The sequence below is a fragment of the Peromyscus eremicus genome, chromosome 12 (genome assembly GCF_949786415.1).
Source record: "Peromyscus eremicus chromosome 12, PerEre_H2_v1, whole genome shotgun sequence".
Taxonomy (NCBI): Eukaryota; Metazoa; Chordata; class Mammalia; order Rodentia; family Cricetidae; genus Peromyscus; species Peromyscus eremicus.
Window position 1 is genome coordinate 57250170 of NC_081428.1, and position 21411 is coordinate 57271580.

The 21411-nt window shown below is 36.6% G+C and overlaps 1 protein-coding gene across 4 annotated transcripts in view; it reads left to right on the top strand.

Annotated features, from left to right (window-relative positions):
* Stxbp5l (syntaxin binding protein 5L) overlaps positions 1 to 21411 on the top strand; it is a 231240-nt gene that overhangs the window by 67121 nt on the left and 142708 nt on the right. For all 4 annotated transcript variants that reach the window (XM_059277086.1, XM_059277088.1, XM_059277087.1 and 1 more), the window contains exons 3-4: positions 6595 to 6676; positions 12991 to 13091. In XM_059277086.1, the coding sequence (XP_059133069.1) occupies positions 6595 to 6676; positions 12991 to 13091 (183 nt within the window). The remainder of the gene's footprint in view (positions 1 to 6594; positions 6677 to 12990; positions 13092 to 21411) is intronic.

Genomic DNA, 21411 nt, shown 5'->3' on the forward strand with positions numbered 1-21411 from the left:
GGCGTGGTTCCAATCTCCTACTGATGGCAAAGGAGAAAAAAGCCTAGACTTTCTTATGAGTCTGTTTACATGTGTTCACAAGGACAAGAGGAGGATAAGCATAGCTTAAAATCTGTCAGCATCAGACATCAAAAAGTTGAAGTCAACATCTTTATTCTGGTTTATCTACACCTACAAAAAAGCAGAAGTCTGTGGAGTTGAAGGCAATTATTTAGTCTCCAAATTCTTTAAGGAAAGCTAGCTTTTTCTACTACATTATGATTTCTGGAAAACTTTCAGCTGCTATTTTGTCAGAAAGAAGGCTGCCCTGGTTAGCTTTAATCGTCAACCTGACATAGCCTAGAGTCATTTTAGATGAAAACTTCTCTTGAGGAACTGCCTATATCACATTAGCCTGTTGGCTTGTCTGGGGCGGGGGTTGTCTTGATTGTTAGTTGATAGAGGAGAGCCCAACCCACTATGCAGCACCATCCCTAGGCAGGTGGTCTCGAATTGTATAAAAATGTTAGTTTAGTATAGCTCCACGGAGACACCAAGACGAGCCTTTGCTGAAGATGCAGCCTCAGTAGCAATGGAAATTCCAGGTTATTGGAGATGTCAGGACCATGGAATGTTTACAAGGACAATGGCAAGTGTGACGTGAAGACAGTCAAGGCCCCTGTGTGCTGCAGGTGGCAGAGCTGTAGAAGTGGGACTCCCTCAGTCTTTTGGAGCCAGAAGATTACGTTATGAGTGAGTCTTAGAAGCCAGGCACCCTTTGGATTTACACTCCTGTGTTTTGTTTTTGCTTACATGTGATTGTTTTTATACTCCAGGTCTTCCCTTTTGAAATAAAAATTATGTAGTTTTTTTTTTATTTTATTTTATAGGATCCCACAATAACGAGACTGAATTTCTAAAGAGACCCTAGAATTTTGAAGTGTTGGAATTTTTAAAGACTGTGGGAGATCTTTTAAATGTTAGGCTATATTTTACATTATAATGTTAACACAATCTTGGGGACAAGAAATAGTTATGGTGATATTTTATTTGTATTAAAATGTTATTTGTATGTTAATAAATAAAGTTGCCCGGGGGTCAGAGCTATTAGCAAGCCATAGGAAAGCAGGGCAGTGGTGGCGTACACTTGTAATCCCAGCACTTGGTAGGCAGAGCTGGGTAAGTCTCTGTGTGTTCAGGGATACAGTCATTATTGGACACACATGCCTTTAATCTCAATACCAAGCAAGGAAAACCTGGAGGCCTATACAGACAGGCCGTGACGAGACGGCCATGTGGTTGGGTTTACAACCAATGAGAAGGCAGAACAGGAACATTATATAAAGACTTTAACACAGGAGTAGCTAGTTCGGAGAGGTAGGACCACTGCAGGAGGAAGGGTAAGGTTTTAGCTCTTAGCTCTGACCTCTAGGCTTTCTTCTTTGCATTGGTTCTGTGTTTCTTATTTAATAAGAAGGTTGGTTAGATCTACAAATAGTTATGGCTTAAATTGATGTATTTATGTGTCAAGTTGATAAAGAGTACAGTGTTAGCTGTCAACTTGACCCGACCTGGAAATAACCTGGGAGGAGAGCCTCAATCAGGCATTTTTCTAGACCAAATTGGCTTAAGAACAAGTCAGTAGGAGGCTATTTTGATTATTAATTGATATAGAAGGGCCCAGCCCACTGCGGTTGGTACCATTTTCTGGGCACTTTGACCTGGGCTAGATAAAGAAGTTGGCTGAGCGTAAACTGTTCAAGCCATCAAGCAGCATCAACTCTATTGTTACTGTTGTACTTCTTGACTGTGAGTTTCCTCATTAGAGGCAATCCTGTATAGGAGAGCAAGCAGTTTCTGCCTAGACTTCCTTCAATGATGGACTGTGATCTGGAATTCAAAGCTAAAATAAACTCTTCTTCATTCCCAAATTTTCTTTTGGTCAGACAGAGTATTTTATCATAACAACATTAAAACTCTTTAAAAATAGTTTTGAGATTTTATTTATTTTATATCTATAAGTATTTTGTCTGAATGTATGCCTGTGCAGTGCATTCAGGGCCCACAGAGGACAGGGAAGGCTTTGGATCCCCTTGGATTGGCATTACAGACAGTTGTGAGCTGCCATATGGGTGCTGGGGAGTGAACCCTGGTCCTCTGAAAGATCAGCCAGTGCTCTTAACAACTGAGCCATCTCTCCAGCCCCACATTAAAAGTCTTAAATCAAACTTATTTTAAAGTAATTTTGATGATATGGTAAACAATTTTTCAAATTTAAGTTCGTTCCTTGCTTATAGCCAGAAACATGATTGATTTAAAGCTTTTAATATTTCATTCGTGTGTGTGTGTGTGTGTGTGTGTGTGTGTGTGTGTGTGTGAGAGAGAGAGAGAGAGAGAGAGAGAGAGAGAGAGAGAGAGAGAGAGAGAGAGAGAGGGAGGAGAGAGAAGAGAGACAGAGAGACAGAGAGAGAGAGAGAGAGAGAGAGAGAGAGAGAGAGAGAGAGAGAGAGAGAGAGATCAGGATTTGATTATCTCTTTCTACCATGTGGCTCCTGGAAATCAAACTCAGGTTGTCAGGTTTGGTGACAGGTCTGTTGACATGCTGAGCCATCTGATAGTCTCTAACATTTGATCTTCCATTCTTCATAAATAAGTTCATTTCATAGCCATGTAGCAGTTTTGTGGTTTTCTTCCTAAGTTATATTATCTGCAAATAAACACAATGTATAAACTGATGTATAGATTTTCCTTGGTATGGGGGACCAGCTCCCACATTTATTTACCCCAGGGACTCTTGAGGAATGAGGGATAAGAGACTTAGTTAGAAATAAAGAGGGGCCAGAGAGAAACGCAGGATAGCCTTGGGTGGACCTGGATCCTTATGCACCAACCCAGAACTTTATTCCAAAGGGCTTTTTATAACAACGCCAAGGGGCGGGTCAAAGGACCTCTCCCTTACTAGATACAGCCAAGTGTAGACCCTTCCAAACACCTGGTACTCAGGCCCATGGTCCAATCATCCTCTTAATGCATTCCTGCTGGGTAAAGCCACTAGGAAACCTAGGTGCACTGCAACACCTTGGATGATCTTCTGTGAGGAAATTTGTTTTCCTAGTTTACCAGAGATTTTATTATGAAAGAACTCTCATATTTTGTCAGTAGCCTTTTCTGTATCTATAAAAAAATTTGTTCTAAGTTAATTGGGTGAACTACATTGATTTTTGAAGGTTAAGCCAACTTTGAATTCCTAGGACAAATTCTATTTGATTACAACACACATTCCTCTTATACATTGTATTTAGTTGGCCAAAATTTTTACTAACATTTTTGAATCTATGTTCAGAAGAGATATTAATCTGAAATTTTTTATTTTGATATCTTTGTTTTATTTGGATTAGAATGCTATTTTCACAAAATGTGTCAGAAACTAGGTTTTCTTTAAGTTTTCTCTAGCATTTTTTAAAACTGGTACTTTAAGAAATGTTTTATAAAAGTTACAGCTGATATCATCTGGTCCTGGAGTTTCCTTTGAGAAAGAGTTTCTAATTAGGATTTAGTTTCATTAGTTGATATGTTATTATTTCCTATTTTTGTGTAGTTTGTGTTTTTCTAAGACTTCTTTCATTTCATATACTTTGTAAGATTAATTGGCATAGTACTTTTCGTGTTTATTTTTTATTTTTGATGACTTATGGTAATATCTCCTCATAGATCCTTACATGGGACAATTGTGCTCTACTGTTGATAAGTCTGGATATATGTTATCAATTTTAGTCAATGTTTTCAAATGAGTTTTTTTATTAATTTTTGTTGTTACTATATTTAACTGATTTCTCTGCTTCCTTTATTATAGCTTTGTTTATGCTGCTCTTAGGATTAATTTAAATTATTTTTCTAGCTTCTTGTTGAGTAGGTGTGGAGGATATAGGAGGACTTGAGGAAGGAGAAAAATTATCAGAATATATTATATGAGTAGAAATTTTTTCTAAGTTTTCTTCTAAGTCTAAAGCTTAATTAATTTGAGACACTTTTGTATTTTCTAACAAAGTTTATTATAAAGTCTAAATTTTCATCAAGTACTGCTAACCCTAACTCTAACCTATTTTTGATACATTATATTTTATTATTTATTATAATTTTCTAATTATCATGCAAATTGATTATCTTAAGCCTTGCTAATATTTTTGTTCTATAGTCTAGTTTGTCTTACATCAATATCTTTCATTTCTATATTTTCATTAGTGTTACATGGTACATAATTTTTGAAGTTTTAAACTTTTGAACTATTTAGTATATCTGTACACACACACACACACACACACACACACACACACACACGCAGAGTTTTGTTTTGTTTTGCCTTTTGACAACAGTTCATGTGTCATAGATCAGCTTATAACTAACCATATACCCTAGGCCAGCCTCAGAGTGCAACAATTCTCCTGTTTCAGCTTTTCAAAGTGCTGAGATTACAGGCATGAGCCACTGTATCTGACTTATTTTTAAATTTTAAAATGAGTTGCTGTAGGCCTTGTATACTTCGATTGTTGCTTTTTTCTCTGATGTGACATTTATTGTGTTTTAATTGGAGTATAAATTCTATTTCTTTACAATGTGGAATTGATGTGGTTGAATTAAATCTAGGGTTTTGCAGTTTGTTTTCTAGTTTTCATACTAGCTCTGTTTTCCTCCTCTTTTCTATTTGATTGCAGGTTTTAAAAACTGATTTTGCCTGCTCTCAGTATTCCTTAGTTGCCTACAGTTCTTTGTGTAGGGTTCCTGCCTCTTGGGCTCTGCCCTCCACCCCACCCCCATCCCCAGTCTATTGTTGTCCTTGGAGTAAAGGGGAGGAGGAAATGATGTAATTATAATCTCAAAAAATAATTTTAAAAACGGATTTCATTTGATCTCATATGACTAACTAATTAGCTTACTTATTTAGCCTCAGCACCAGACATAGTGCCAGAACCACCTTTATCAGGAGATGCTTTTCCTCACTACTGAGACGATGTTTATCTTAGTGTTTTGCATGACTGTTCTGTGAATTTTAGGGGTTCCCATTTTAGATGGTGGGAGCATGAAACATTCCTGGTTTTACTTAAACGTGCCTTGTTTTGTTCTTTTTTGCTTTGTTCTTTAAGAAGGAGTTAGCTTATTTTGGTGTTATCGTTTGTTTGCTTGTGGTCTGGTTTCTTCAAGAAGTATCTTATTTCTTTCTTAGTTTTTTCTTTTCCCAGTTTCAAATAGTTTCCACAACTGTATTCCATGTTCCATACTTGCTCCACTCCTCGCTGCTTTTCTGCAGATCTCTGAAATACTTCAGCAAGTGTCCTTTTCACTGTGCTTTGGGGCCTTGTGAATTCTCCTTGTTCTGAGCCTCCCTCACTTCCTTCTGTCTTTTCAACAAAGGGAGTCTGCTGGATTTCATAGCCCTGTAGTGTGGTCTGCCTGTTGGCTAGAGAGTGCTCTGGAGCAGTGAGAAAGCTTACAATCTTCCTACAGTTTTCCCTCATTCCTTACTTTTCTCCTTTGCTCCCTTATATGACTTATAGGTTAAATTTCTTTATATGTAAACCTTTCCCTTTTTCAGGAACTACTACCATTCCTCATTTGATATGCAATGTCTGAAAACTGTAGTTTTCGTGAATGTAGTTACACCAATGTTGTTTATACTTTTTAATTGCTTGGGTAGGAGGATAAATCTGCTCCCTGTTTCTTCACTGTGGCTGGGAATAGAAGTTTTCATGCAATTTTTTGTCTTTAAGAAAAGAAGCAAATGATAACTGTATACAGAAATACGTCATTTGGTAAGGAATACATCAATAAAATTTGTTCTGTGGTTTTTTTTCCCTTATTATAATCTTTTGTCTTTTTTCTTTTTTCTTTTGTTCCCTCTTTGACTTATAGGTTAACTTTCTTTATGTAAACTGAAAAATATATTACTATTATTTCTTCATATCTGTCTTTTAAATCATATTTTTCTATGTAGAAACTATTTTATATATCATGTATTAATCTATTTATAACCTATTGGTTTTAAAATATGGTTAGAAGGGCTTTTTAATATATCAATATTGCTAACATATTTAAATATATTTGAATTGTTTTGTTGTGAGACTCTTTCTGTGTAGTCCTGGCTGTTCTAGAACTCACTATATAGAGGAGGCTGTGCTGGAACTCATAGAGATCCTCCTATCTCTATTTCCCAGTGCTGAGATTAAAGGCATGTGCCACCATGCCTAGCTAACAGATTAAACATTTCATGATTTCATTTAGTACATTGAAATCTTTCAATTGTTTGAACCTACTCTAGGGAAAGAAATGTTTAATCAGATAAATATTAAAAGAAATGAGATGTGTCTGGATTCTCAACTCTTGTTTGACTTTAATGGGAAGGATACTCCTTCCTTCTGATGCTTTACTATAATTCTTCTAATTGTTAGACTATTACTTATGCTGTATAATTAAGTTTATGTAAAGTAAAATATTTCAATTCCTTTTAAAATAAGGACAATGAAGAATCAAAACATTAATTGCTAAATAAGTCAGATTCTCATTCCCTTTTTAATCTTTGTGCTAATTCAAATGTTAGAGTCCTTGACTTTATTGTGTTAGACTTGGGAGGCCTGGTGTTGACTGTTACTGCCAGCATGAAAGTGGTGCAGCCGTCCTGCAGCTCCAGTTCCTCATCAATGAGGTAAGGTGTTTCTTTTTGTTTTCATTATTCCAAACACACACACACACACACACACACACACACACACACACACACACACACACAGAGAGTAGTTTTGAATATTAAAACACAAATATTCACACACTCACAGAGTATTACAGGTTGAATATTCCTTATCAAAAACAGGTGGGTCTAGAAAGTCTACGGATCTTGGATTTTAAATTTTGGAATATTTGCATATATATTGAGATACCTTGGAGAATCTCAGATCTCCAAGATCTAAGGTTAGATCTAAACATTAAGTTCATTTATATTGTTTGTATACCTTATACACATAGTTTGATGGTAATTTTGTATACTTTTTAATGCTCTTGTATTTTTAATGTAACCATGGGAGATCAGCTATGGAATTTTCCCTTTGTGGAAAAGTTTAACTTTTGGAGCATCTAGGATTTTGTATATTTGGAATATGGATAGTTAACTTGTAGTTGATATAATTATTTTTGATATTATGATTTTAGATATTTAAAAATACATATGTATGTATTACTGAAATTCACATTTTTCATATTTCCTATGTTAAATTTAGATTTTAAATTTAACATAGAAAATATTAAATTTAAAATCTAAATTTAATACTAAACTTAATAAGAAGGAAATATTTGATCTAGTGGAAGATCCTTTTATTGTGACTGTGTATTATAATTTTTAAAATTGTTTACTATTTTCTAAACCATTAAGCTTTCTACTTACTTTCTTCCCCTAATTCAAATATTTTGCTTACATCTTCATTGAAAGTATATTCTTATTTACCAATAGCTTTTATATGTATAATCCATGCATCTTTTATTTGTGTATATGCATTTATCTTTTATTTTCATACACACTTGTTGGTTTATGTGTGCATTTTATTTGTGTGTCTATAGGCATCATAGAGATTAGCTTTCTAAATTTTTAGAAACAGAATATGCATTTATAAAGCTAAGAAGGTTTGTAGTTTTTACTTAATTGAAGGCAACTTAGAGTCATCTAAACTCAGATTTTTTGAGTGACTCCTGCCATTGTGTACAGCTCTTTCATGTTAAAAGAACCAGTCAGTAGGACAACCAGTAATGATGATAATAGCAAATATTGACTTTACTTGTCTCAAACTCTCCCAGAGGGCGATGATAAACCTTTTGCTGACCAGTCAAACATATTTCCTCTGGTAGGCACCCTTGTACAGGGTATCAGAGACACAGAGAGGAAAACAAGAAAATAGCAAACATCAGTATGATAGCCAATCATTCTGCTCTAAAGTGTCCTCCGTTATTAGTTCTCATGTTACTTTGTAGTTCCTGATAGAGGGACCTCAGCCTTCTGCCTTCTGCAGATATATTCTACTAGGCATGATTTGCTCTTAGTTTCTCAGAATTGTCTTTGAGGCCCTATGTTTGCTCTTGTGCTATATGAGGTTATGTAACTAAGTAAATAAAGGCAAGCTTCAATCTCCTTGCTTTGTTTTCATTGTTTATCATGAACTACCTGCTCCAATGCACCCCATAACAATTTCTGGATTTTTCCCTCATCTTCCAGTTCCTGACTCCATGGTTAGTGTTCCTTATTTGCAGGTTTACATTTTTTTTTTTTTCAAATCTTCAGTAGTATTGATGGATGGTTCCTTTTGCTTCTGTAAATGAACTATAGATACTCTGCTTATGAACTTACTTTGATTTATATGTTTGGTGGTCCACTAATGTTGTTACACCCTAGTCTTATCATAGACTTAATAATACTGATTTTCTTTGTAGATTAATCAGATGTCACACAGAAATATTATTCAGTTTATGCTGTTATTTACTTATTTATTTTTATTTTTAGGTTTTTAGAGACATGGTTTCTCTGTGTGTAGCTCTGGCTATTCTGGAACTTGCTCTGTAGACCAGACTGGCCTCAAACTCAAGAGATCAGCCTGCCTCTGCCTGCTGGTTGCTGGGATTAAAGGTGTGGGCTACCATCACCCAACATGCTCTTCTATTTTAATTCTGTTGTCCTTGATATATTTTTTGTGTGTTGCAGAAAAGTATCTCTTATAGATCATGTTTTTACCAATTTCATAACAATAAGTTCATGTTTCTATTGTTACTTTTCCCAAGAAAATGCCTACCTCTCTCAGAAATGAGATCATTATTCTGTACTAAATTTAAAAGTTTTAGTTCATTAAATGCTTTCAAGAAATATTAATAATTTTTGTTTATATCTAGAGAGCATTTATGCATTTATAAACAACTCAAACAAATATAAAAATTCTCAAAGCATATATAAGGTAAATCTTATTGCATGGTATGAAATAATTTGAGTCCATGTTAAAGTATATATTAATGTATACCCTTTGGACATTTATTTACATATATATATAAATATGAAAATTATATAAATATTATTGAAAATATTCTGATTATAATTTGTTATAAAGATATTCTGTTATGAGATCCAAATTCCAGATATATGATATAAAGAGAACTATCATGGTGTACTTTGCTGGCTAGTCTTATATTAACTTGACACAAGCTAGAGTTACCTGAAAGGAGAGAACTTCAATATGATCCAGCTGTAGGGCATTTTCTTAATTAGTGAATGATAGACCCAGCCCATTGTGGGTGGGGTAATCCCTGGACTGCTGGTCCTGGGGTCTATAAGAAAGTGGGTTGTGCAAATCATGGGAAGCAAGCCAGTAAACAGCACCCCTCCAAGGCTTCTGCATCAACTCCTGCCTCCAGGTTGCTGTCCTGTTTGAGTTCCTGTTCTGACTTCCTTCAATGATGAGCAGTGCTGTGCAAGTGTAAGCCAAATAAACCCTTTTCTCCCCAGGTTTCCTGGGTCATGGTGTTCCATCACAACAGTAGTAACTAACTAAGCCAAGTTGGTGGGGTACTGCTGTGATAGACCTGATCATGTTTTGGGGAGGATTTGTGGAAGGACTTTGGAACTTTTGGCTACAAAATTCATTGAGTGTTGAGAGTTCAGTGGGATATTGTACAGGAGCTTGGAAGATAAGACTTTTGAGGGCAGTGCAGAAGATGGAGGCCTGCCCTGTGAAGTTCTCAAGGGAAGTTTAAAGACTATCAGGGCTGTTTGCTCTTTTGAATTTAGATTGTAATTCTGGCCAACTGGGGCTGAATAGATGGCCATGATTAACAAGAGACTAGAAACATTGAAATGAAACCTTTGTGTTACTGGGAGAGTTGATGCTGGTTAGCTGGAGCTGAGAAATTAGTGCTGATTAAAAAGAAACCAATATCACTGAGGTGAAATCTTCTGGGAACTGTTTCCTCAGAGTCAGAACACAGAAGCTGTGTTCCAGAGATGTACAAGATTGTACCTCTCTCCGGCAGCTGAACTTGGTAGTGTAGGAGTCACCCAGGTGTTACTGGTTTTGAAGGCATGAAGGGGTCATGGAGAGCAGCCAATACACTGTGAGAGACCAGAAGAGGCAATTACTGAAGGTGCAGCCTCAGTGGCAATTGAAGGCCCATGACTGAAGGGGAAAAGCTGAGGCTTGGCACCATGAAGCTAGCCTATGAGAGACTATTGGTGATAGTGCAGCCCAGTTGCAGCAGAAGACCTCAGCATTTTGAGATATCAGTATCATGGGATGAGCAGCAGCAGCAGCAGCAGCAGCAGCAGCAACGGAGTGGAGCCAGCTGGAGTCTAGAAGACAAGCTGAATGTGCTGCAGAGGGTGGAGCCAGAGAGTAACCGAAGCACTTTGGAGGAGTCCCGAAGATCACGAGTGGATCCCAGACAATGGACAGTTGGAGTTTGGTTTTGCTTTAATCTGATTGTGACTGTGCCCTGGTTCTTCCCTCTGGAAGTAAGAAAGTATTTTACTTATTTTTGATTTTACTGGAGCCCAATTGAGAGACCTTGAATTTTAAAAGACTTTGGATTTTAGAAGAGATTGGCTACTATTAAAGGGACTGAAATTTTAATGTGTTTGAACTTGTAAAGACTCTAGGACTTTTAAAGTTATTTATGTTTTTAATGTGAGATCTTGGGGACAATTAGGAAAGGAAGAGCTGTGGCTTAATAGTGATGTGTTTGTGTTAAGTTGACAAGGGGTCAGTTGTGCTGGCTAGTTTTATGTCAACTTGGTACAAGCTAGAAGTTACTTGAAAGGAGGGAACCTCAGTTGAGAAAATACTTACCTAAGGTCCAGCTGTAAGGAATTTTTTAAATTAGTGATTGATGAGGGAGGCACCAGCCCATTGTGGGTGGTTCCATCCCTGGGTTGGTGGTCCTTGGTTCTATAAGAAAGCAGACTGAGAAAGTCATGGGAAGCAAGCCAGTAAGCAGCACCCCCTCTGTGGCCTCTATATCAGGTCCTGTCTCCAAGTTCCAGCCCTGTTTAAGTTCCTGTCCTGACTTCCTTCGTGATGAGCAGTGCTGTGAAAGTATAAGCCAAATAAACCCTTTTCTCTCCAAGTTTCTTTGGTCATGGTATTTTTATCACAGTAGTAATAACCCTAACTGAGACAGGTACAGAGTGTTTTTGGTTTAGGAACTGTTTCAGAAAGACATTTAGAGTCTTCTTTCTCTTAATTTCTGGGCCAGAAATAAAGTTGGTAATTTTAAAATAAGTTTTTATATAGAATATAAAGGAGAATGTGTGTGTGTCTGAGGTTGTAAACTATGAAAGATTACTTGTAACAAAGTTGTTGGGGAAATATATGAAGCGTTTTAGGTATCTCAAGACCAACATGTGTCTGCTAGGTAACCTTTAGAGAACCCTTAATACTCTCGGGTTCAGGTGTCATTTCAGTGAGGAAGTTATTACTACAGTAAAAGTTCTGAATATTTAAGATGCCCTTTAGATGTCAGTGATATTGTGTGTGTGTGTGTGTAAAATTATATATGACAGTTATCTGTACATATGCTTTCTGTTACTTCAATGGTGGAATATATTCTATTGTATTTGAGATAGGATTAATTTGTAACTGCTGGTATAAGGCAAAGGATTTTAGTATTTTATAGTTGTACTTAATTAAAGGTGAAGAAATATTTATTGTAGGTTTTTTTAATATCACAGGTAAAGCTTTTTAGACTGTAAGCAACAGGTCAAATTATAAAATATATCATTTTAAGAAACCATAATTTTTAGATACAAAGAAAATAGTTTCAAAGGATAAACTTTTATGATCTATATTTAATTGATAAAGCTGGGTTGGGTATTGGCTTCTCTGTTTATGTGAATAGTTGAAACAAAACTCTTAAACTCTATTTTCTTAAAGGAAATAAAAGAAATCTCCTTTAATGGTCACAATGATGTTGTCCTAGTTTGCTTTTAGCTGCTGTGAGAAATACCCTGAGCAAAAGCAACTTGAAGGGGAATTGTTCAATTTCATCTAACAGGTTGTAGTCCATTATTGAGGGAAGTCAGAGCAGGAACTCCAGCAGGGCAGTAACTTGAAGCAGAATCCATGGAGGAATGCTATTGACTAGCTTGCTCCCTCTGGCTCATGCTTAGCCAGATTTTTCTTTCTTTCTTTCCTTAAAGAAAGTTTTTTATTCATTGTATGTACCAACCACAAATACTGCTCTAACCCCTCCTGCTCCCCACCACCCTCCACCCCGCTTCCTCCAAAAGAGTAAGGGCTCCAATGTGGAGTCAGCAAAGCCTAATACATTTAGTTGAGACAGGACCAAGCCCCTCCCCACTGCATTAAGGCTGAGCAAGGTGTCCCATCATAGGTAATGGGCTCCATAAAGCCAGCTCATGCACCAGGAATAGATCCTGATCTCTCTAGCAGGAACCTGTCAAACAGACCAAGCTACACAACTATATTCGGTATGCAGAAGGCCTAGTCCAGTCCCATGCAGGCTCCACAGCTGTCAGTATAAAGTTCATGAGTTTTTTTTATAACCTGTGATCACTTGCCTAAGGGTGGGCACTGCTTATAGTTTTCTGGGCCCTCCTACATCTATTAGTAATCAAGAAATATACCACAGACATTCCACAGGTGGATCTGATGGAGGCAGTTCCCCAGTTAAGAGTCTTCCACCCAAGTGACTCTAGCTTGTATCAAGTTGATAATAAAATCTAACCAGTATAGATGGTATATTGATTATTCCTCTCTAGTAGTAAAGGGGTATTTCTGAACAAGTCATCCTGACCATCCATATGTAGTAAGTCACTTGCCTCTCCAACTCAGCATTCTTAAACTTTCATACTGTAATTTTCTTTCTTTTTTCTAGGTTACATAAACACATATCTATTCAAGCAATGTTAAATCTGTAAATTTATTGTTTCTGTTGTCCTATTAGGTAAGCTGAATACTTTGTTTTCTTTTGTCACAGGGCGCTTTGGTTAGTGCGAGTTCAGATGATACACTTCATTTGTGGAATCTGAGACAGAAAAGGCCAGCCATTCTTCATTCCCTTAAGTTTAACAGAGAACGGTAAGAGCATTTGTGAATTACTGTTATGTATGACAGAACTGTTTCTCGAGAAACTTTTATGCTAGCTTGACAAGCTTTTTCTTTTATAAATCTATGCTATTGCCAGATTTTTTTCATAGAAAATGAATAATTGGGATAGGTTCAGCCACTTATAAGAATGTGAAATACCTAAACTTTTTGTTCTCTAAGCTATCGAACATCACTTCAGCAATTGTATTTTCTTTTCCCTGGGCTATGGCAATGAAAACTTAGACCTAAGATTTAAAAATCAAGTAAAACCAAATTATTTCCCATATTTTTATTATTTCAGATATCTCCAGCATTCCAACCCTGACCCTCTTATCAAAATACTTTTTAGCAGTAATGTCAGTTCTAATTAAACACTGAATTTTAGCATTGCCAAAGATGATACTTTGATCAAAATTCAGTTCCCCTCATTTTAGAATGATCACAGCCAGGGGTTTATTTGAATGCAAACAGGAGAAGTTATTTTATTTGTAATAAATTGCATGACATGATAATATTTCCAGTGTTGGATTCAATTAGACCTAGACATATGCACATCCACTTAACTCATAGTCATCAGCGATCGAGTAAATGCTGAGCTGTACCTTAACTATGTACAGTAGTCTATCTACTACTTGGGAAGCAACCAGACTTCTTTGAGTGGAAAAGCACAGCACAGGAACAGTTGATGTTAGTGACAGGAGGAGAAGCCTTTGAGAAGTAACTTTATACAGATTGACACCATTCTAACCAAGGTAAACACTGGAGGAAAGCAGTTTCCACCTAGAGCTCAACATGGGGCCTATTTTATTACGTGATAAGGGTTGGTAAGGAATCACTGCTATTTTGGCAGATCTTAATGAAGCACATGTGTTTTTTTTTCATTCAATAACTATATTTATGATATTCATTAATTACATTAATTGTATTGGTTAATTACATTCATGATATTATGTCCTGATACTACTGTCCATTTGTGGGACTTTTCCATCACGCAAAACAGAAATTCTACACTTACAAAATCATTGCTCTATATTCCTTTTTTTTTCTCCATCTTGAGATAACACACATATGTTTATATGAGTATTAGAAAATAGAATGGTAGCTATATAGAAATTACTCATTATACTTTTCAGTATTTTTATCTTATGTGCATAATATGTGAGGATTAAACCATCAACTCTAAATATTCTGAGTAAAATTCATGGGTATTGTAGCTCATTACTTTATGAATTGGCATCTTTATATCTAGTATTTTTTATAACGAGAAAAATTAACACAAGAATTTGCTGCTGGGCAGTGGTGGCACATGCCTATAATCCCAGCACTCAGAAGGCAGAGGCAGGTGTATCTCTGAGGTCAAAGCCAGCCTGGTCTACAAAGTGAGTTCCAGGACAGCCAGGACTACACAGAGAAACCTTGTCTCAGGAAAAAAAATAATTTACTAAAGTTAGTTAAGGCTTCTTTCTCTAGATTAGGTTGATTATTTTTCTACTTTATTTTGTAGAAAAAATTGTTTTCATGAGTACTGTAAAGAAACATTGGGCCAGGCAGTACCAAGAGCATGGTGTGCTATCTTAATTTAAATATAAAATAAGTAACACAGTAGAAATGTAAGGATATTGAAAAACTGTAAGATCAGTTCAGAGGTGCTATACTGCTATTCCACTAAAACTATCACCTATCCAGACTGTTATGCTGTTCATCTCTATCTGGTCATAAGATTTCTTTGAGGGAGGGGAGCTGGGGGATGATTCAGTTGGTCCGTGCCTGTTGTGCAAGCGTGAGGACCTGGGTTTGAATCCCCAGTATCCCTGCCAAAGCTGGACCCTTGAGGGGTGTGGAGGGTGGAGACGGGCAGATGCCTGGAGCTCACTGGCCAGCCAGCCTAGCAAATCTGTGAGCTTCAGGTTCATTGAGAGTGGGTGTGTCTCGAGGGGGAAAAAGAGCTACTGTGATAAAGGAAGAAACCTGCTAAGAACCTCTGACCTCAAAACACATCCATGTGTACATGCACGCCATGTGCACACATGAATGTATGACATACACACAAGATTTTTTCTTTTCCATCGCTATGAGTAAACCTGACTTTTGTATTGATGGACAAAGTGCATTATTTATTTTTTTGTTTTTTGTTTCCTCACTACTCATACTTTAAAGGGAATATTATGGTCCCCTTTATGACTTTCTTAAAAGGAAGAAATGTTGATGATCATGCTTTCCGGCTTATAATTTTATTATCTCAGTTGAAGTGAGTTAATTGGTTAGCAACATAAGGAGCAAGCTGACAGGTTTGGTACAAGTTTACATCCTAGGAACTCTGAAAATTATTTTGTTTTAAAGGATTTAACATTGTTAATTTTTAAATTCAATATATATGAGTGTTTTGTTTGCATGAATGTCTGCACACCATGTGCATGCCTAATGCCAATCGAGGCTAGAAGAGGGTGTCAGATCCCCTGGATTAGTTACAGATAGTTGTGAGCCACCATGTAGGTGCTGGAAATTGAACCTGGATCCTCTGGAAGAGCAGCCAGTGCTCTTAACTATTGAACCATCTCTCTAGCCTCACACTCTTTTGTTTCAGTACTTACAAAATATATAATATTTATTTTGAAAAATTGTATATGTGCCATCATGTGACTTAAGTATGATTATATCTCCTCATTCTTGGGTTCCTTTCAAATACATCTTAGAATAAAACATAAAGAAGTTAGTCTTCGGTAATGTGAGCCAAGCAATGAATAAAACATTCCCATTTTAATTATATTAACAATCCTTGCTATCAGTGGTCATAAATTTTTGTAATGTTAGAGAAAGCAGAGTATTTGACATTTTTGTAGATGGAATTCAATATGTAAACTGTGATTTATAGACCTTAAATTATTTGGACCTATTATGTCAGTTTACATTATCTGTCTGTGGTATTCCACCTGTTAATTTAGCCAAAATATTTCCAAGGAATATTAACTAAAATAAAGGGAAGGGATATTTTGCTAACAATTCTATAACTAAAAAAATTCTAGAAAACTCGATTGCCTTCCTAAAACAATTTGAAATGACTTATTTTTTAATTTCTTGAGTAATATGTTTACTTTGTTTGATGTTTAAAATATACAAGGTTTCATATACCAAAGAATATTATTTCTCCTACATGGCCTAGTAAATTTCCAGCTCATATGTATTTTCTTTTTGTTTGTTCCCATGCCATCTCTCAAACCTTCCTTTCCCCACTGTATCCCTTTGTCTCCAATATTTCCCTTTTCTATTTTGTTCTCTTGTCTTTTCCAACCCCATCCATTAAAATCATTCCTCCACTCACATGGTTCCCTTTCTAGTTTCCTGGCCTTTACCTATATTTATTTCCACCTAGATGCATATATTCAACAATTAGAGGCTGGGATTTGCGTATGGGAGAAAACCTCTCTGGAGGCTTTGGTTCTCTGAGTCCATTCCTGATGTTCCCATCCTCTCCTATAATCAAGTTCCAGCATCCTTCTTCATTACCAGTGGCTCTCCAGAAAATTTCAGCACCATACTAGTTCTACTGAGGGGTTTAACTTCTTGTACTGAAGCTCTGTGAGGTTCTCTGCTCATCCAGCAATATAGATGGCTGTTATTGGATTACCCAGCCTCTGCTGTATAAACCAAGTCAACAGATCCTTTAACACATGCACACACGTATCTGCATGTGTGTATATTCTATTGCTTCTGTTCTCCTGGGGAACCCTGCTAAATATATGTGGCTCTCAGAGCCTGTCATTGAAGGCGTCACAAGGAAATTATCCACTTTCAGTCTTAGTTTGTTGTTGGCAACATTTGGGTATCTTGACAATTGATGGAGGGCCTTAGATTCTTATTGGATGTTGGTTAAAAACTGTGTTCTTTTTGCCATATGGCTGTTGTGTGAGAGACTTTTCTTGGGGAGACACAGAACACACATATATCTACTCAACCCCGATAGAAGAACTATGACAGAAAACTAAACTGACAGTTGCACCCAAACCCAACCTGGCTTTCACAGGGTTATGGGGAAGGGTGATGTATAGGAGCAGAGACGACTCGAAAGAGCAGCTGCCTCACAAAAAGCCCACCCAGAAGAGCATAGCTAGAGACTGGATGAAAGCTGTGTTCCAGGGGCTCTCCGCACACCTTACAAGCAGTGCAGCCCATCCAGGAAACCGCTCTATAGCTCAGCTGATTGAGACTCCTCTCCCAGCAGCCAGTCTCTTTCTCCACCAGCTTCCCCCCCCCTGTTTCTATAACTCCAGAGCGGGGCTGTCCTGAATCTTGAAAGTTCCTGCTTTCCAAGAAGTGTGGTTTGTTTTTACCCCAAATCCAATGAGCCTCCCCTTCTCTCCTGGAGGAAGTGCTTTAATTCAGAGGAAATTGCTATACAACAATAACCCTCTTTAACAGGTCAGCCGATTGCAGGGCAACTTTCTTCTAAAAACCAGTAAGATAGCAAGAGAATAATTCTAGAAGATAGAGGTCATAGTCATATGTAACAATCATGGACATGACATCCCATGATCATTGCCACATTTTGTTGATTAAAAGCAAGTCTTGGTATTACATACACTCTGGGGCATGATTACTAGGAAGATCATGGAATCTAGTCTCCATAGATCATGTGTGTGTGTGTGTGTGTGTGTGTGTGTGTGTGTGTGTGTGTGAGTGTACGCTCATGCATATGCATGCCATAGACCATAAGTGAGGGCAAGAGTCAGTTTTCTTTCCACTAGGTGGGTTCTGGAGAAGGAACTCTGGTCATCAGATGTGGTGACAATCATTCATTTTTACCCACTGAGCCATCCTGCCACTCTACCTCCATAGATCTTCTATATAATATTGTGATGTAATGCTGTTATAATATGTGTTAGTGCATGCTAGGTTAGCTAGTATTTTGATCTTTATTTCTTCTTATAACTTCACAGATGGTTCTTGGCTTATGGTTCCCTCATACTCATCAAATGTTAAATTATCATTGTTGAAAAATTATTATTTTACTTAACCTATTAGACATCATGGCTGAGTAAGTCAGTACACTTTAGAGTATCAGTTATTTGCCATCACAAACATGGTTGAATAGTAGTTTCACAGTATCATATATACACAAAAGTATCTTACTGGGTGTTGGTAGCCTGGGAAATGATCAAAATCCCAAACCAGGAGTATATATAATGTCTGTAACTCTCATAACATAGTAATATAAAAAATATAAGTTAAATCTTCAAAGGTTGGAAATCATTTGTATTTCTTCTTGAACAAATTTCTTTATTCTTTATTTTGCTATGATTTTGTTAGAATAAGTTATCTCCATTTTTGTCATTTTAGAATAATATTAAAGAACATTTTTATTTTGAGATAATTATAGATTTTCAGTAAGTGGACAGTTACAAAGATAGGGGACAGTAGCTCCATGTTCCATGTTGAACGTTTACCTAGTTTCTCCCAAAGCAAATGCTTTACCTGTATTCATTTACGTGTGCAGATGTGTATAGTTGAATCAATCTACATGGTTACAAGTGACTTTATAATGTGTGTACTCATGAGACCACTGCTATAATCAAGAAACAAACTGTTCATTACCAGAGAGATCTATCTTGTGCTGATCCTTTTTAATCACACTCACCTGTGCTTCCTGTTCTGAACCTCAGATGTATTGTTTAACTCTATAATTTTGTCACTCATGAATTCCATGTGAGTGGAATTATGTAGTACATTTTTGAAAACTTGATTTTTACCAAATACATTTCTTGGAGGTTTGTTTATCCAAATATCAATAATTTATATCCTTTTATTTTTAAATAGTATCTCACAATATTAATGACAAAAATTTTAGAGTATCTAGATTGTTTTTAAGTTTTAGTTATAAAAAAACTTCTATGAGCATTTGTATATAAGTATCTTTGTGATCCAAATTTTTCATTTCTCTGCCAAAATTATTGCCCAGTAATTCAACTGCTAGTCTTATGGTGATGGTTTTTTTAATAAGGATTGAAATTATTTTCCTATATGACTATTATTGTATATTCCTATAAGAAATATAGGGAGAGATCATTTCTTCATACTCTAACTAGGACTTGGTCTTATCACTGATTTTTGTAAGTAGTGACTTGCACTGGTGTTTTAGATTGCATTTACCTAATAGATAGAAGTGTTAGTCATCTTTGTATGTGCCTTTTTTCCAGCCATAAGTCCTCTGTGAGAAAATGCTCATTCATATCTTTTCATTTTCTAGCTAGGTTATTATTTATTTGTACATGCTCCTTTTATGTTCCACAAGTATTTTATCAGTCATGTTATTTGTAAATATTTTCTCTCAGTTTGTAGCTTGTCTTATTTTCCTCCTGTAACAAAGTCTTTCATAGGCAAAAGTGTTTATGTATGGTAAAATCCAATTATTATTCCATCTAGGTTTTCTAAGTTTCTTTGATCTCAAAGGTAATTGTTTTCCTATTCTAAAAGGTTTTTATACTTTTACATCCATAAGTCACCTGAAGTTGTTTTTGTTTGTTTCACATGTGGGTTTATAGGTCAAAATTTATTTTTTAACCTATGGCTATCTAGTCAAAGCACTATTTATTGAAAATATCCTTCCTTCATATAATTTCTTTTTACTTTATCAAAATTCAATTAGATGTATTGTCTGGGTCCATTTCTGGAACCCTCATTACATGTATCAATGACACCCTTTTTGATTACTGTCTGTCTGTCTGTCTGTCCGTCCGTCCGTCCATCGATCCATCCATCCATCTATCTATCTTATCTATCTATCTTATCTATCTAATCTATTTATCATCTGTCTAGCAAATTTAAAATTGAGCTTAGTGGTTGCTCCTATTGTTTTTTTTAATTTTATTTAAGTAACATTTATTTTTTACTTATTTTAATACTGACCACAGTTTCTCCTTCCTCCTCTCCCCATGCCTCCAAGCTTCCCATCTACCATCCTCCCCATCCACTCCTCCATCTCCATTCAGTAAGGGGCAGACCTCCCATGATTTTGAATAAAGTATGGCACATCAAGTTGAGGCAGGACTAAGCTCTTCCCCCTGAATCAAGGCTGGGTGAGGTAATCCAGCATGGGGAACAGGTTCCCAAAAGCCAGCTGAGCACCAGGGACAGATCTTTGTCTCACTGCTAGGGGCCTTACAAAGAGACCAAGCTACATAACTGTCACACACATGCAGAGGGCCTAGGTTGGTCCCATGCAGGCTCCCTAACTGTTGATCCACAGTCCATGAGCTTCCATGAGCTCAGGTCAGCTATCTGTGGATTCCTCTGTCATGACCTTGACCCCTCTGGCTCCTACAATCCATCCTCCCCTTCTTCAGCAAGACTTCTGGAGCTCAGCCCGGTGCTTAGCTGTGGATCTCTGCATCTGCTTTCATCAGTTACTGGATAGAGTATCTCTGATGAAAATCAGGGTAGTTACCAATCAACAGTAGATGGCCAGTTTAGGTACTCGCTCGATACTGCTAGGAGTCTTAGCTGAGGTCATCCTTCCAGACTGGAGAGATGGCTCAGCAGTTAAGAGCACCAACTGCTCTTCCAGAGCACCTGCGTTCAATTCTCAGTACCCACATGTCAGCTAGCAATTATCTATTTTTTATTATTATTTCAGAACTGGATTTAGACTTATTTCCTTTACATATAAAATTTTAATAGCTTTTGCATTTCTATAAAAATAGTGTTGGAAATTTTATGGGAATTGGACTACAATAGTTTGGAAAGCATTGCCATTTCTGCCATTTTTGATTGAGTCACACAATATGTATCTCCATTTGTTTAGATATTTAAATTTTTTCTTTCAACAGTTCTTTATAATTTTTGGTATACAAGTCCTATCCATGCTGTGGCAGCTTATAAATAAGCATGTATTTCATGGATAGTATTTAAATTTTTTTGTTTGTGGTCTGGAGAATGGTTTAGTGGTTAAGAGTGCTTGCTGTCCTTTCAGAGGACCTGGTTCAATGTCCAACACCCACAACTCACAATTCTAATTCCAGTCCCAAGAGATACTACACCTTTTTATGGCCTCTGTAGACATTACACACATGTGGTATACAGACTTATATGCATTACATAACAATAAATAAATCAACATAAAATTATTTGGGGGGCATATTTACTACTACCATATGGGAATACAATTAAGTTTTAAATGTTGATTTTTGTAATTTACATTTCACTAAATTTACCAAAGTGTTTTAGGTTCAGACAGATTTATGTACATAGGACCTATGCTGTAGGACAGGGACTGTGCTCTGAAGTCTGTGACTGCTTGTTCAAATGCTCTGCTCTCACT